Below are 17,342 nucleotides of genomic sequence, written 5' to 3' on the forward strand. Positions count from 1 at the left end.
TCTGCGGACGCAACCGAGACTCCAGGATGGTATGTTGCCTCCCTGGTGCAAGGGTCAAGGATGTCTCGGAGCGGGTGCAGGACATTCTGAAATGGGAGGGAGAACAGGCAGTTGTCGTGGTGCACATTGGTACCAACGACATAGGTAAAAAAAGGGATGAGGTCCTACGAAAAGAATTTAAGGAGCTAGGAGCTAAATTAAAAAGTAGGACCTCAAAAGTAGTAATCTCGGGATTGCTACCAGTGCCACGTGCTAGTCAGAGTAGGAATCGCAGGATAGCGCAGATGAATACATGGCTTGAGCAGTGGTGCAGCAGGGAGGGATTCAAATTCTTGGGGCATTGGAACCGGTTCTGGGGGAGGTGGGACCAGTACAAACCGGACGGTCTGCACCTGGGCAGGTCCGGAACCAATGTCCTAGGGGGAGTGTTTGCTAGTGCTGTTGGGGAGGAGTTAAACTAATATTGCAGGGGGATGGGAACCTATACAGGGAGACAGAGGGAGACAAAAAGGAGGCAAAAGCAAAAGACAGAAAGGAGATGAGGAAAAGTGGAGGGCAGAGAAACCCAAGGCAAAGAACAAAAAGGGCCACTGTACAGCAAAATTCTAAAAGGACAAGGTGTTAAAAAAGCAAGCCTGAAGGCTTTGTGTCTTAATGCAAGGAGTATCCGCAATAAGGTGGATGAATTAACTGTGCAAATAGATGTTAACAAATATGATGTGATTGGGATTACGGAGACGTGGCTCCAGGATGATCAGGGCTGGGAACTCAACATCCAGGGGTATTCAACATTCAGGAAGGATAGAATAAAAGGAAAAGGAGGTGGGGTAGCATTGCTGGTTAAAGAGGAGATTAATGCAATAGTTAGGAAAGACATTAGCTTGGATGATGTGGAATCTATATGGGTAGAGCTGCAGAACACTAAAGGGCAAAAATCGTTAGTGGGAGTTGTGTACAGACCTCCAAACAGTAGTAGTGATGTTGGGGAGGGCATCAAACAGGAAATTAGGAGTGCATGCAATAAAGGTGCAGCAGTTATAATGGGTGACTTTAATATGCACATCGATTGGGCTAGCCAAACTGGAAGCAATACGGTGGAGGAGGATTTCCTGGAATGCATAAGGGATGGTTTTCTATACCAATATGTCGAGGAACCAACTAGGGGGGAGGCCATCTGAGACTGGGTGTTGTGTAATGAGAGAGGATTAATTAGCAATCTCATTGTGCGAGGCCCCTTGGGGAAGAGTGACCATAATATGGTGGAATTCTGCATTAGGATGGAGAATGAAACAGTTAATTCAGAGACCATGGTCCAGAACTTAAAGAAGGGTAACTTTGAAGGTATGAGGCATGAATTGGCTAAGATAGATTGGCTAATGATACTTAAGGGGTTGACTGTGGATGGGCAATGGCAGACATTTAGAGAACGCATGGATGAATTACAACAATTGTACATTCCTGTCTGGCGTAAAAATAAAAAAGGGAAGGTGGCTCAACCGTGGCTATCTAGGGAAATCAGGGATAGTATTAAAGCCAAGGAAATGGCATACAAATTGGCCAGAAATAGCAGCGAACCCGGGGACTGGGAGAAATTTAGAACTCAGCAGAGGAGGACAAAGGGTTTGATTAGGGCAGGGAAAATGGAGTACGAGAAGAAGCTTGCAGGGAACATTAAGGCGGATTGCAAAAGTTTCTATAGGTATGTAAAGAGAAAAAGGTTAGTAAAGACAAACGTAGGTCCCCTGCAGTCAGAATCAGGGGAAGTCATAACGGGGAACAAAGAAATGGCAGACCAATTGAACAAGTACTTTGGTTCAGTATTCACTAAGGAGGACACAAACAACCTTCCGGATATAAAAGTGGTCAGAGGGTCTATTAAGGAGGAGGAACTGAGGGAAATCTTTATTAGTCGGGAAATTGTGTTGGGGAAATTGATGGGATTGAAGGCCAATAAATCCCCAGGGCCTGATGGACTGCATCCCAGAGTACTTAAGGAGGTGGCCTTGGAAATAGCGGATGCATTGACAGTCATTTTCCAACATTCCATTGACTCTGGATCAGTTCCTATCGAGTGGAGGGTAGCCAATGTAACCCCACTTTTTAAAAAAGGAGGGAGAGAGAAAGCAGGGAATTATAGACCGGTCAGCCTGACCTCAGTAGTGGGTAAAATGATGGAATCAATTATTAAGGATGTCATAGCAGCGCATTTGGAAAATGGTGACATGATAGGTCCAAGTCAGCATGGATTTGTGAAAGGGAGATCATGCTTGACAAATCTTCTGGAATTTTTTGAGGATGTTTCCAATAAAGTGGACAAAGGAGTACCAGTTGATGTGGTATATTTGGACTTTCAGAAGGCTTTCGACAAACATAGAAACATAGAAAATAGGTGCAGGAGTAGGCCATTCGGCCCTTCCAGCCTGCACCGCCATTCAATGAGTTCATGGCTGAACATTCAACTTCAGTACCCCATTCCTGCTTTCTCGCCATACCCCTTGATCCCCCTAGCAGTAAGGACCTCATCTAACTCCTTTTTGAATATATTTAGTGAATTGGCCTCAACAACTTTCTGTGGTAGAGAATTCCACAGGTTCACCACTCTCTGGGTGAAGAAGTTCCTCCGCATCTCGGTCCTAAATGGCTTACCCCTTATCCTTAGACTGTGACCCCTGGTTCTGGACTTCCCCAACATTGGGAACATTCTTCCTGCATCTAACCTGTCTAACCCCGTCAGAATTTTATATGTTTCTATGAGGTCCCCTCTCATTCTTCTGAACTCCAGTGAATACAAGCCCAGTTGATCCAGTCTTTCTTGATAGGTCAGTCCCGCCATCCCGGGAATCAGTCTGGTGAACCTTCGCTGCACTCCCTCAATAGCAAGAATGTCCTTCCTCAGGTTAGGAGACCAAAACTGTACACAATACTCCAGGTATGGCCTCACCAATGCCCTGTACAACTGTAGCAACACCTCCCTGCCCCTGTACTCAAATCCCCTTGCTATGAAGGCCAACATGCCATTTGCTTTCTTAACCGCCTGCTGCACCTGCATGCCAACCTTCAATGACTGATGTACCATGACACCCAGGTCTCTTTGCACCTCCCCTTTTCCTAATCTGTCACCATTCAGATAATAGTCTGTCTCTCTGTTTTTACCACCAAAGTGGATAACCTCACATTTATCCACATTATACTTCATCTGCCATGCATTTTCCCACTCACCTAACCTATCCAAGTCACTCTGTAGCCTCATAGCATCCTCCTCGCAGCTCACACTGCCACCCAACTTAGTGCCACCCAACAAGGTCCCACACAGGAGATTATTGTGCAAAGTTAAAGCACATGGGATTGGGGGTAGTGTGCTGACGTGGATTGAGAACTGGTTGTCAGACAGGAAGCAAAGAGTAGGAGTAAATGGGTACTTTTCGGAATGGCAGGCAGTGACTAGTGGGGTATCGCAGGGTTCTGTGCTGGGGCCCCAGCTGTTTACATTGTACATTAATGATTTAGACGAGGGGATTAAATGTAGTATCTCCAAATTTGCGGATGACACTAAGTTGGGTGGCAGTGTGAGCTGCGAGGAGGATGCTATGAGGCTACAGAGTGACTTGGATAGGTTAGGTGAGTGGGCAAATGCGTGGCAGATGAAGTATAATGTGGATAAATGTGAGGTTATCCACTTTGGTGGTAAAAACAGAGAGACAGACTATTATCTGAATGGTGACAGATTAGGAAAAGGGAAGGTGCAACGAGACCTGGGTGTCATGGTACATCAGTCATTGAAGGTTGGCATGCAGGTACAGCAGGCGGTTAAGAAAGCAAATGGCATGTTGGCCTTCATAGCGAGGGGATTTGAGTACAGGGGCAGGGAGGTGTTGCTACAGTTGTACAGGGCCTTGGTGAGGCCACACCTGGAGTATTGTGTACAGTTTTGGTCTCCTAACTTGAGGAAGGACATACTTGCTATTGAGGGAGTGCAGCGAAGATTCACCAGACTGATTCCCGGGATGGTGGGACTGACCTATCAAGAAAGACTGGATCAACTGGGCTTGTATTCACTGGAGTTCAGAAGAGTGAGAGGGGACCTCATAGAAACGTTTAAAATTCTGACGGGTTTGGACAGGTTGGATGCAGGAAGAATGTTCCCAATGTTGGGGAAGTCCAGAACCAGGGGTCACAGTCTAAGGATAAGGGGTAAGCCGTTTAGGACCGAGATAAGGAGAAACTTCTTCACCCAGAGAGTGGTGAACCTGTGGAATTCTCTACCACAGGAAGTAGTTGAGGCCAATTCACTAAATATATTCAAAAGGGAGTTGGATGAAGTCCTTACTACTCGGGGGATCAAGGAGTATGGCGAGAAAGCAGGAAGTGGGTACTGAAGTTTCATGTTCAGCCATGAACTCATTGAATGGCGGTGCAGGCTAGAAGGGCTGAATGGCCTGCTCCTGCACCTATTTTCTATGTTTCTACGTGTCATTTGCAAACCTGGAGATATTACACTCAATTCCCTCATCCAAATCAATAATGTATATTGTAAATAGCTGGGGTCCCAGCACTGAGCCCTGCAGCACCCCACTAGTCACTGCCTGCCATTCTGAAAAAGACCCGTTTATCCCGACCCTCTACTTCCTGTCTGTCAACCAGTTCTCTATCCATGTCAGTATATTACCCCCAATACCATATGTTCTTTGATTTTGCACACCAATCTCTTGGGTGGAACCTTGTCAAAGCCTTTTGAAAGTCCAAATACACCACATCCACTGGTTCTCCCTTGTCCACTCTACTGGTTACATCCTCAAAACTTTCTAGAACATTTGTCAAGCAGGATTTCCCCTTCATAAATCCATACTGACTTGGACCGCTTCCGTCACTGCTTTCCAAATGTGCTGCTATTTCATCTTGAATAATTGATTCCAACATTTTCCCCACTACTGATGTCAGGCTTACCAGTCGAGAATTACCTGTCTTCTCTCTCCCGCCTTTTTGAAACAGTGGTGTTACATTAGCTACCCTTCAGTCCATAGCAACCGATCCAGAGTCGATAGACTGTTGGAAAATGATCACCAATGCATCCACTATTTCTAGGGCTTGATTAAGTACTCTGGGAAGCAGACTATCAGGCCCTGGGGATTTATCGGCCTTCAATCCCATCAATTTCCCTAACACAATTTCCTGACTAATAAGGACTCATTCAGTTCCTCCTCCTTCTCACTAGACCCTCGGTCCCCTAGTATTTCCGGAAGGTTATTTGCGTCTTCCTTCGTGAAATCAGAACCAAAGTATTTGTTTTAAACTGGTCCACCATTTCTTTGTTCCCCATTATAAAATTCACCTGAATCTGACTGCAAGGGACCTACGTTTGTTTCACTAATCTTTTTCTCTTCACATTACTTTAGAAGCTTTTGCAGTCAGTTTTTATGTTCCCAGCAAGCTTCCTCTCATACTCTATTTTCCCCCTCCTAATTACATCCTTTGCTGTATTATACAATTCTCCCAGTCCTCAGGTTTGCTGCTTTTTCTGGCCAATTTATATGCCTCTTCCTTGGATTTAACACTTTCCTTAATTTCCCTTGTTAGCCACGGTTAAGCTGCCGTCCCCGTTTTATTTTTACACCAGACAGGGATGTACAATTGAAGTTCCTCCATGTGATCTTTAAATGTTTGCCATTGCCTATCCACCGTCAACCCTTTAAGTATCATTCGCCAGTCTATTCTAGCCAATTCACGTCTCAAACCATCGAAGTTACCTTTCCCCAAGTTCAGGACCCTAGTCTCTGAATTAACTGTGTCACTCTCCATCTTAATAAAGAATTCTACCATATTATGGTCACTGTTCCCCAAGGGGCCTCGCACAACAAGATTGCTAATTAGTCCTTTCTCATTACACATCACCCAGTCTAGGATGGCCAGCCCTCTAGTTGGTTCCTTGACATATTGGTCAAGAAAACCATCCCTAATACACTCCAGGAAATCCTCCTCCACCGCATTGCTACCAGTTTGGTTAGCCCAATCAATATGTAGATTAAAGTCACCCATGATAACTGCTGTACCTTTATTGCACGCATCCCTAATTTCTTGTTTGATGCTGTCCCCAACCTCACTACTACTGTTTGGTGGTCTGTACACAACTCCCACTAGCGTTGTCTGCCCTTTGGTATTCCGTAGCTCCACCCATACAGATTCCACATCATCCAGGCTAATGTCCTTCCTTACCATTGCATTAATTTCCTCTTTGACCAGCAACGACACCCCGCCTCCTTTTCCTTTCTGTCTATCCTTCCTAAATGTTGAATACCGCTGGATGTTGAGTTCCCAGCCTTGGTCACCCTGGAGCCATGTCTCCGTGATGCCAATTACATCATATCCGTTAACTGCTATCTGCGCAGTCAATTCATCTAACTTATTCCGAATACTCCTCGCATTGAGGCACAGAGCCTTCAGGCTTGTCTTTTTAACTCACTTTGCCCCTTTAGAATTTTACTGTAATGTGGCCCTTTTTGCTTTTTGTCTTGGGTTTCTCTGCCCTCCACTTTTACTTTTCTTCTTTCTATCTTTTGCTTCTGCCCCCATTCTACGTCCCTCTGTCTCCCTGCATAGGTTCCCATCCCCCTGCCATATTAGTTTAACCCCTCCCCAACAGCACGAGCAAACACTCCCCCCAGGACATTGGTTCCGGTCCTGCCCAGGTGCAGACCGTCCGGTTTGTACTGGTCCCACCTCCCCCAGAACCGGTTCCAATGTCCCAGGAATTTGAATCCCTCCCTTCTATACCACTCCTCAAGCCACGTATTCATTGGAGCTATCCTGCGATTCCTACTCTGACTAGCACGTGGCACTGGTAGCAATCCTGAGATTATTACTTTTGAAGTCCTACTTTTTAATTTAGCTCATAGCTCCCTAAATTCATCTTGTAGGACCTCAACCCGTTTTTTACCTATATCGTTGGTACCTATAAGCACCACGACAACTGGCTGTTCACCCTCCCCCTTCAAAATGCCCTGCACCCGCTCCGAGACATCCTTGACCCTTGCACCAGGAAGGCAACGTACCATCCTGGAGTCTTGGTTGCGGCCGAAGAAACGTCTATCTAGTCCCCTTACAATAGAATCCCCTACCACTATAGCTCTCCCACTCTTTTTCCTGCCCTTCTGTGCAGCAGAGCCACCCACGGTGCCATGAACTTGGTTGCTGCTGCTCTCCCCTGATGAGTCATCCCCCTCAACAGTACCCAAAGCAGTGTATCTGTTTTGCAGGGGGATGACCGCAGGGGGCTCCTGCACTACCTTCCTTCCACTGCTCTTCTTGTTGGTCACCCATCTGACTGTGTACCCTTTACCGGCAATGTAGCCAACTCACTAAACGTGGTATTCACGACATCCTCAGCATCGCAGTGCGGTCTGTCAGGTGCTGCAGATGAATGCACTTCCCGCACATGTAATCGTCAGGGACACTGGAAGCATCCCCGAGTTCTCACACAGCACAGGAGGAGCATGACACATTTCCGAGCTCTCCTGCCATGACTTAACCTCAAGATTAACTTGATTTGGGAACAATGATAAATGGTTACTTACTGAAATGTGTGGAGGTCTTGCCGTTGGTCCTCATGGCGATCCGTGCCAGCCAGTCAAAGAGCACGGGGTACTCCCCGTACGAGCTCATGACCGGCAGAGCCATGCGAACCCCCACCCATGTGCTAGTCCCGGTGCTTACGGAGGGTCAGGTCAGGGAGGCAGTTTTGTCAGGAATCTGTATGACCACCTCCAACAGATTCACTGGCAGGCTGCTCGCAACATGGGGAAGCAGCACCGAAGAAACTGGTTGCTGCTGGAGCCCCGCAAACACGAGTGGGAAATAGGGGACCAGGTTATGGTAAGGAACTTTGCGCGAGTAGGGGCTTTAGAAGCACTGTACATGGGGCCATACCATATTGTCGACAAGGCAAGCCCCATGGTCTATGCCATAAAGATGCCCTGCCGCACAAAATGGTTCCACATAAATAATTTGCATTGATTTATCACCCTTTGTCAAGCCAGAGAACCTTCTCAGGGCATGGCTATCTGATTTGTGTGTCCCTACAGAAAATAAATCGACAGGAGAGGGGTTCTGCTCCTGCTCGCCCTGGTGGGGGCGAGCATCGGTGACCGAGGTGACGTGGAGGAATCCCGCATTTATGGGTGCTTGGGAGAGAGAGCACCGATCGTTACTGCTGGGGGTGGCACGCCAGGTGTGGAGGAGGTCGCTATTTATTTCCATGAGGGAAGGTGGCCAGGGTGGCTGGGGTCTATCTCCACTTGATACTCCAGCTAGGCCAGGTTCACCGGGAGGCCTCCATCCCATGCCCCAGGGTACAGGTTGTTGCTGCACGGGTCAGTGTCACTGAGGGGAAACGTGTGTGTCTTACATGTAAAGGACAGATTCCTCTGGATAGGCGGTGGTGGCTCAGGAAGCTGAACAAGGACACAGGGGACCATAGAGCCGACTGGGAACGACAACTACCGGACGATCACGGGGACCCAGGGGGGAGTGAGTGTGGGTTGAGATAAGTGGTGTGAGTCTGAACAGGGGATTTACATATGCATGTGAGGATCAGAGAGGGCCTGTCCCGCAGGCATATCGATCGCCTTCTCCAGACAATGGCAAGATACCGGGAAAGGGATGGGGTGGGATTCTAGCCTGCATGAGTGTACGGTCCCACATTCCCCGATCCCAGACAACGCCACTGAACTCGTAGCACGCACCAGAAAGCCCCTGCCCACGACCCCGACAGCACGGACAGTGATAGAGAGGTGTCCTACCACCACCAAGGGACCAGGAAATGGGTTAGTGTTAGTACCGACCGAAAAGGTATTATACCAGCGGGTACACTATGCAGTAGCTTCAGTCATAGAAACATAGAAAAATAGGTACAGGAGTAGGCCATTCGGCCCTTCGAGCCTGCACCACCATTCAATAAGATCATGGCTGATCATTCCTTCAGTACCCCTTTCCTGCTTTCTCCCCATACCCCTTGATCCCCTTAACCGTAAGAGCCATATCCAACTCCCTCTTGAATATATCCAGTGAACTGACATCAACAACTCTCTGCGGAAGGGAATTCCACAGGTTAACAACTCTCTGAGTGACGAAGTTTCTCCTCATCTCAGTCCTAAATGGCCTACCCCTTAACCTAAGACTCTGTCCCCTGGTTCTGGACTTCCCCAACATCGGGAACATTCTTCCCACATCTAACCTGTCCAGTCCCGTCAGAATCTTATATGTTTCTATGAGACCCCCTCTCACCCTTCTAAACTCCAGTGAATAAAGGCAAGTTGATCCAGTCTCTCCTCATATGACAGCCCAGCCATCCCTGGAATCAGTCTGGTGAACCTTCGCTGCACTCCCTCAATAGCAAGAACATCTTTCCTCAGATTAGGAGATCAAAACTGAACACAATATTCCAGGTGAGGCCTCACTAAGGCCCTGTACAACTGCAGTAAGACCTCCCTGCTTCTATATTCAAATCCCCTAGCTATGAAGGCCAACATACCATTTGCCTTCTTCACCGCCTGCTGTACCTGCTTGCCCACTTTCAGTGACTGATGAACTATGACACCCAGGTCTCGTTGCACCTCCCCTTTTCCTAGTCTGCCACCATTCAGATAATATTCTGCCTTCGTGTTTTTGCCCCCAAAATGGATAACCTCACATTTATCCACATTATACTGCATCTGCCATGCCTTTGCCCACTCACCTAACCTGTCCAAGTCACCCTGCATCCTCTTAGCGTCCTCCTCACAGCTCACACCGCCACCCAGTTTAGTGTCATCTGCAAACTTGGAGGATATTACACTCTATAACTTCATCCAAATCGTTGATGTATATTGTAAAGAGCTGGGATCCCAGCACTGAGCCCTGCGGCACTCCAATAGTCACTGCCTGCCAAACCTTACAGAAGTACACCTACCTGCATGGTGCCCAAAGGAGACAGAGCAGCTGTACCAGGCCCTACTCAGAGAAATGTTCAGGAAATTTTACGAATTCGATTTTGGCAACATAGACAAAGCAGATTTATACACATTATACGCTGGGAACACTATGGGCACAGGGAGACAAAGGAGGGGAACCTGGAACGATATTTTCACTACATATAATACAAGATCCTCTGTGATAAATAGCATGGACGATATGAAACTGCAAATGGAAATAAGTGGTCTAAAAAACCAATTACGGAAGATCCTAAGGGAAGAGAACACAGTGGTAGGCTCAGAGCTACACGAGGACCAGGCTATGGCGGTCCATTTAAAAAAGAGATTATTGCTGAGCTGGAAAGACACGCAAAAACAGTAAATGCACTTATACGGGAGGATAGGAATGCTTTGGATCAGGTTGCAAGGAATGAGGTGTGTGTGCTGTACAGGGCATGGTTGTTGGGCGAGGGCTGTAGCAACCTGGAGGATTTAAAGCAAGGTTTAGTCCCCTCCTGGATCAGCAACAAGCACCTCGCAGCCCTCCACCCGTTTAGTAATTCGCTAATCCCATGCCATCCCCATCTAGCTTCTGAAGCCTACCCTGACCCAGTGGATTGCGGGCATTCCAATCACACTATCATGGGGATAGTAGTAAGGATGCCGGTCAGGGGTGGGACAGCCCGACCCACAACAGTATACAGGGTGGAGAATATTGGGGTCATTCAAGGGGGTGTACACGTTCGTTTCACCGCGGTCCCACCGTATGTCATAAAGTGGGAGCACGCTATGACAGGTACTGACCTCTCCGGGTGCCGGAGCCGGGGTGCACACATAATACTGTGTCCCCAGCACCTGAATGCCTATTCTAAATCACAGCGTGGGTTTAAAGCTGCTGGCGCACAGCCTATCAACTGTACCATGGAGGTAAAGGCACAAGACCATGTCCCTCCACAAGTAGCATACATAGGGGGTGGGACATATTGTGTCACCACCAGTGTGCCCCACTACCAGCATGGACACTTCTGGTGTCCAGTGAGTGACAGCAGTTTCTGTTTTAAACCCGAGGCACAGTTCAAGTGGCCCAGGAACGGATTGTCCCCATTCCTGAACCCTCCACTGTTCACCTCACTAAGTGACAACATAACAAACCTGCAGGATTATGTCACACAATTTGGTTATGAAATCCCCCCTCTACCCGAACATTTTACCGCCCTACTGAACAAAAAACAGTTGAGATAGGGGGCAAAATTTCGGATATCACCGTTCCACCCTGGTGGGATATTGTCAGAAATTTAGAGGTCCCTCCGTGGATTAGAATAGCTTCCCATGCTTTAGTGGTCTGCCAGCTCGTTATAATTTTGTATTTACTGTGCACTAGTTGCAGGGTGAGGGGCAGAAGGCGCCGATCCCAACATGAGCGGGTATTGGACAAGCCTTAATTGTCATTATAATATAAGGTTTGTGATCGTGTATTTTTACTATGTATTTACTGTATTTTCCGAATGATGCAGTGGTGTTGGACCCCCTCCATGCTTGGATGTGAATGTGTAACTGAATTTGCCTGTTTATATTTATCTGAAAACAAAGGGGAATGTATGTTTTGGGTGTTAGATAGGTAAATTGCAGGGGAAGGTTGGCTCTTGGGGATCAGGAATTTTGCTCACTCAGTATGACACTCTAGCAAGTAGAGTGTCACAGGAGGGACTGTAAGATTTCTCAAAATTCACAGATCACCCAATGCTTGAAGAAACCCTAAGGAGAATAATTTTGGACTCTTTTAAACAAGCTTTGGACGGTAAAATACATGTTTTGCCTAAGAGAGGGAGATTGAAGGTCGAAAACCAAGGTTTGGAACTTTAAAAAGGTGCATGTTGGGCCTGTAAAAGGAAAAAGGCTGCAAACCAGGGGATGGGATCGACCTCTATAAAGCCAGTTTGGATATTGGAGTTAATCAAATTGTCTGGGGGAACTGTTTAACCTCAGTCAGCCCCTTAGAAGACAGTAACATTTCCAACAATCGACCCACGGAAGAGCAGTCCCCACCCTAATGACAGGACCCATTCAACACATGCATAATTCTAATCACCTTTCCAACCTGCATAGAAATCTCGGACTCGAAACCAGAGTATAACTTTAACAATAGCTGGGAGCTCATCAGCTCATGAATAGTGAGTACAGCAGTCCCGAAGCCATTTTTCGCAACATTGACATATTTTAATCAGGTTACCGTTGACGAGCCCGCCAAAAATTAAACAAAGAACAGGGATCGATTTGGCGCGCAGATTAGGAGGCCTCTCAAGGTATAATTGGGGGCCTGTCTGACAGTCAAGATAGTCAAGTCAGTCAGTCAAGTCGAGACGGGGCAGTTAAGAGTTCTATAGTATAACCGAGTTCAGTGACACCTTCAAACAGCTTCAGTGGCCCAGAACATCATCGGACACATTGCGGCAACAAGAGCCTTACGAAACTACCAACAAAGCACTACCATTAACCAACTTGGTAATATTGACCCACCGCGACCGACAAATTTCGGCAAAAACCAACTTGGAAGAAAACCGGAGATTCAAAGGTTTTCCACTCTACAATCTGTTACCTGCCAATGGGTAAAACCTTACCTAAAGTAACTCAAAACCCTATCTCTGCAAGAAGAAAAGTGGGTACTTACCCCATACATCCAACGCGCGCCCTACCGCATCAGCGGACACCCCTCATCTGAAGGAGAACGCTGTAAGAGGTCTTCTACCACGTTCGGGGTACGGCAGGCAGAACCTACGGAATCCAGCGAACCCCGAAATCGCAAACCACCATCAACTGTCCAAAGGAAGGATTGGTGAGCATTATACCTCGAGTTCAACTTAGCTAGAGAGAGGAATTGGGAGATGGGAGGTATTTTCTGCTGTATTTTCCTTGTGTATATTAAAGTGAGTGTAAGATTTCGACAGTGCATTAAAATATTGTATTTATTTCTTGAATAAACCAAAAGTTTCTTGCACCAAAACCAGTTGTCTGCTGCACTTTTGTCACATCCCCAAATAAATCCATGATCTAGAATCGAGGGAGTGGGAGCGATTCGAACAGCTCAGAAAGTCAGAGGTTGAGCTGATCCACACACCACCTCCTACACTAGCCAGGTGGAGAGGCTGGCAGGTAGGCCTGTGACACTAGGCCACACAGAAGAGAGAGGAAGGGTTCGCATTAAGAGGATAGGCGGGGTCGGTCAGGAGATCGGGGGTCGGGATGGGTCGTTTAGAGGATTGGGGGGTGGGGATCGGACAGAAAAACGGGGGGGGCGGGGAGGGAGACAGAGGGGGTGGAAGAGAGGATCGGGTCTGGATGATCGAGCAGGCGGTGGGGGGGGGGGGGGGGGAGGAAAGATCGTGGCTGGCCACCGGAGGATTGTGGCCGGCCTCCAGAGAATTGTGGGGTAGGGTGGGGGTGAGGTCTGGGAAGGTGATCGGAGGCCTTGTGAGGGGGTCGCCAATCGCAGTGGGGGCGGGGTGGTCTAGGCAGGGACTCTAGATCCAGGAGGTAGATATAAAGACACTTATTTCTTGGATGCAACAGTCCTCGTTTTGCTGTAACTGCCGGATTTTACCAACTGTGTAAAACTTATCCAGATACGAGTTAAAATGGAAGCAAAAAAAAGACGCTTCCAGCCTCATTATAATATTTGATTTGCTGCCCGCCCCCATCCTGCTTCCCGTCAAAACCAGAAGTGGAGGATTGGAGGTTGGGTTCAGGTCGGGAATCCGATTTTTAACAATTTAACTACCCCACGCTCCACACCCACATGTTTTTTTAGGTTAAAGTGCCCCCTATTCACTTTTGTCTTCCCAATATTTATTTGGAGGAAATTTCTGCTCATCCAGCACTGGATGTTGAACCAACAGTCTGATAAATCAGAGACAATGGAGGGGTCAAGAGAGGTGGTGGTGATGTAGAGCTGGGTATCGTTAACGTAAATGTGAAACCACTTGGCATATACAAAACCAACTGTAAGAAAAATATTACCAATGCTTGTTAAATAAAAATTCCACAGTTAACAAAAACAATTACTATGACAAGCTAACTCATTAAGAAATTACTCATAATGATCGCTATTTCAATCAGATGAAAAATATTTTATTAAAAAGGTGCTAAATATGGATATCTCTGATACATATTGCAAAGCTTTTAATGGAATGACACTACATAGTTTTACATAGTATTTACAGCATAGAAACATGCCATCCGGCCCAACCCAGTGTTTGTGCTCCACACGAGCATTCTCCTACCCTTCTTCATCTAACCCCATCAATGTGTAATTTTTAATTTATTCGTTCACGGGCTATGGCGTGCTGGCAAGGCTGGCATTTATTGCCCATCCCTAATTGCCTTTGAGAAGGTGGTGGTGAGCCACCTTATTGAACTGCTGCAGTCCTTGTGGTGAAGGTACTCCCACAGTGCTGACTTTGTCATAGCAATTTGGTACAACCGAGTGGCTGGCTGGGCCATTTCAGCGGGCAGTGAAGAGTCAACCACATTGCTGTGGATCTGGAGTCACATCTAGGCCAAACATTAAAAGGACATTAGACAACCAGTTGGGTTTTTACAACAATCCAGTAGTTTCATGGTCACCACTACTAAGTGCTAATACTAGCTTTTTAAAAAATTACAGATTTATTTAATTGAATTTAAATTCCCCAACTGCCATGTTGGGATTATAGAAAACAAAATTTAAGTAGAGAGAACCTAATTAATCAAAGGGGACCTAATTAAGTAAAGCTAAAAACCAAAAGCAAGGCTGAGAGAAAAAAGAAAAATACGTGCTACGAACACAGGGAAAATGACAACATTAGAACTCTCAGGAAGATAGATCATCTTAACACAGTATAAACCAGACAGTTGGGAAAAATACACTCCAAGGCTAGGTCACATGGGGTGGTAAGAGATTACGGGAAACAAAAGACGATTGAAAAAAATCTCAACTGGTTGAAAGCGGTTCGGCCAAGAGTTCGCAGACCTGAGAATGATGTGGCACATAACTTATCAAATAAAAGGCGCACAGGGGAGGTAACAAAGCTTGCTATCAATATAATTCTTTAACCAATTAATCATAGTAGGTAGGCGAAAATGTTGTGACGCGGCAGGGAAACAACAAATGGAAAGCCTCCGCGTGGAACGTCATGATTTTGTATGTATTTTGACTGTATAAAAACAGTAACCCGACGATTGTTCGGAGAGAATGGCTGGTTTGGGTCACCGAGTTACTGAACTCATGTAGAAGCTGTCGCTCCCTCGATCGAGTACTTAATAAACGATTCTTTTCTCCAAAACAGACTTGTGTCATGTATCTTTGTAATACTCCACATCAGATTTGAACTCACATCTATGGATTATTAGTCCAGACCTCTGGATTACTAGTCCAATAATATAACCACTATGTTACCATACCAACATATCCTTCGAAAGAACATCTCAAGAATGAAACTCTACATGGATTACCAAACTGAAGAATGACGCAGTTAGTTGAGATAAGAGCTCCCAAATAGATTACAGCATTGAAACTTACCTTCCTGAAGTGAACCCATGCTTCGTGTTGATAAATCAAGTATCCGCCAAGGTCAGAGGTCAACTGACTTCTGTCAATGTAGTTGAACAACTCACAGACTTCATTAAGAAGCACACACTAACATTGAAGGAAAAAAAGTATTATATGCATCAGATATTTTGCCAGACAAATGCTGAACTCCGACTGCAATAAGGAAAGGAAATGTTTGCATTTTCAATTTTAAATTGAGTAATAATAAAAACTTATTTTGCCAAACATTTTCAAGACCAAAAGATCTCCCAAGACATGGTCAGAATTAGCAAATTTGCTGCTGTTAATATTTTGTGGACTGTAAAACTATTTCTACATCAAAATTTATATTTGGTTTAAAAATTCGCTAATCAACATGGAACTGGCTGAACACAAGTCTCCCCCACTCCCACTACTTTCAGTCCCAATCTCGGCCATGTCACTGTGGTGCAGTTGGAGGGTAGGAAATGGAGAATGAGTCGTAATGTAGACTGAGGAGCAGAGGGTGCAGACTGAGGCATAAAGTTGCAGAAGATCATTTGTGGGGCGAGACTGGAGGAAAAGGGCCTTGAAGTTAATGCAGAGGGGAAGTGGGGGTGGAAACGAAAAGAAAACCAGGAAGCCTGGCAAGGACAAGGACAAGGACAAATGGCCAGGAGAGGCGGTCATGGCTGCCCCACCAGGCCAACCTGGCAGCAAGAGGAGCCAGGGCCAGATGAGGCACAGAAAGGTGAGTTCATTTCATTTTCTTGTGGGCCGGGAGCAGCAAGACTGCTCCGCCAGGCCCCACAAGGAAACTTTGGGCCTCCTCCGCCCCCCGACCACAAAGCCATCATGACATCCGCGCCCCCACCCCCCGATCACATTCCCATTTGCCGGGTCCTCATCCAAAATTCCTCTCCCATCTGCCGGTCGGCTAACACTTCTCGTTGGGTTCAGGCAGAAAACTGACGGGGTCCTTACAGATGAGGCTCAGGAGTTAAAATCTCCCAGGCCTCAAGCTGTGGAGGGCCGCACCATTTGCCATCAGCCTCGCCTGCACGACTCCTGACAGGAGCTAAAATCCCACTGATGGCTTGGAGACTATGGAATCGAAAGGTGAATGCAGGGTTTAGTGGAATTGCCACGGTTACACGCCCCCTGAATGAGGTTGTGCAGGCAACAGAGGAGGCTGATGAAGCCACAACCAGAGGCATGTAGAATCTGGTGGGAATTAAAAGATTTTGCCAATGATGAGCGAGAGGAAATTGCTACTCTTCCAACATCCAGGAATTGATAAACTGCTGAGCAATACAGCAACAGCCTTTGAGAAAGTTGACCCTATGTTTGTTGATGATGACACCAAAGCTAGAATGTAAATGAAAAATACAAGAGGACAAAGGATAGAAGTAACTGCGCAGGCATGGGAGGAGAACCTGTCGTGACTATATAGGGAGAGTAGACATTGAGATTGGCACTGTGCAGGTGGATCAGTGAGAGAGGCAGTGGAGGAGAATGAAGCAGTCAACTGTGGCGAAGGTGGCAGAAAGGCCAAGGAGGGACAATGAACCATGGTCACAGTCACACAGAATGCCATTGGTGACTTTGACCAGGGTAATCTTGGGAAAATCAGATATGGGATTGTAGGAATTTGAGGCGAGAGTGCTGGAAGTTGTAAATTCTCAGCATTTCTCCTACTTGCACAAAGAGAGCCATTTGGAGAGGTGTTAGCTCGATAGTGTGTGCAGGGGTTGAAGGTAGGCTATTTTACGAAATTGTGATGTCAGTTTCGATATGTTTAGGGATGACTTCAAAAAAGGGAGGCTGGAAGTACTGGAGAGCACGGATCCAGAACAAGG

The 17,342-nt window shown here is 46.6% G+C and overlaps 1 protein-coding gene across 2 annotated transcripts in view; it reads right to left on the reverse strand.

Moving 5' to 3' along the window:
* The window catches only part of LOC139267356 (uncharacterized), a 177,815-nt gene that overhangs the window by 147,437 nt on the left and 13,036 nt on the right, over positions 1-17,342 (reverse strand). The window contains exon 6 of one of the 2 annotated variants that reach the window (XM_070885560.1): positions 15,496-15,612. In XM_070885560.1, coding sequence (XP_070741661.1) covers positions 15,496-15,612 — 117 coding nt within the window. Of the gene's footprint in view, positions 1-15,495; positions 15,613-17,342 lie in introns of those variants that run through there. The other variant, XM_070885561.1, reaches the window with a different exon arrangement.

The sequence above is a fragment of the Pristiophorus japonicus genome, chromosome 7, assembly GCF_044704955.1.
Source record: "Pristiophorus japonicus isolate sPriJap1 chromosome 7, sPriJap1.hap1, whole genome shotgun sequence".
NCBI lineage: Eukaryota > Metazoa > Chordata > Chondrichthyes > Pristiophoridae > Pristiophorus > Pristiophorus japonicus.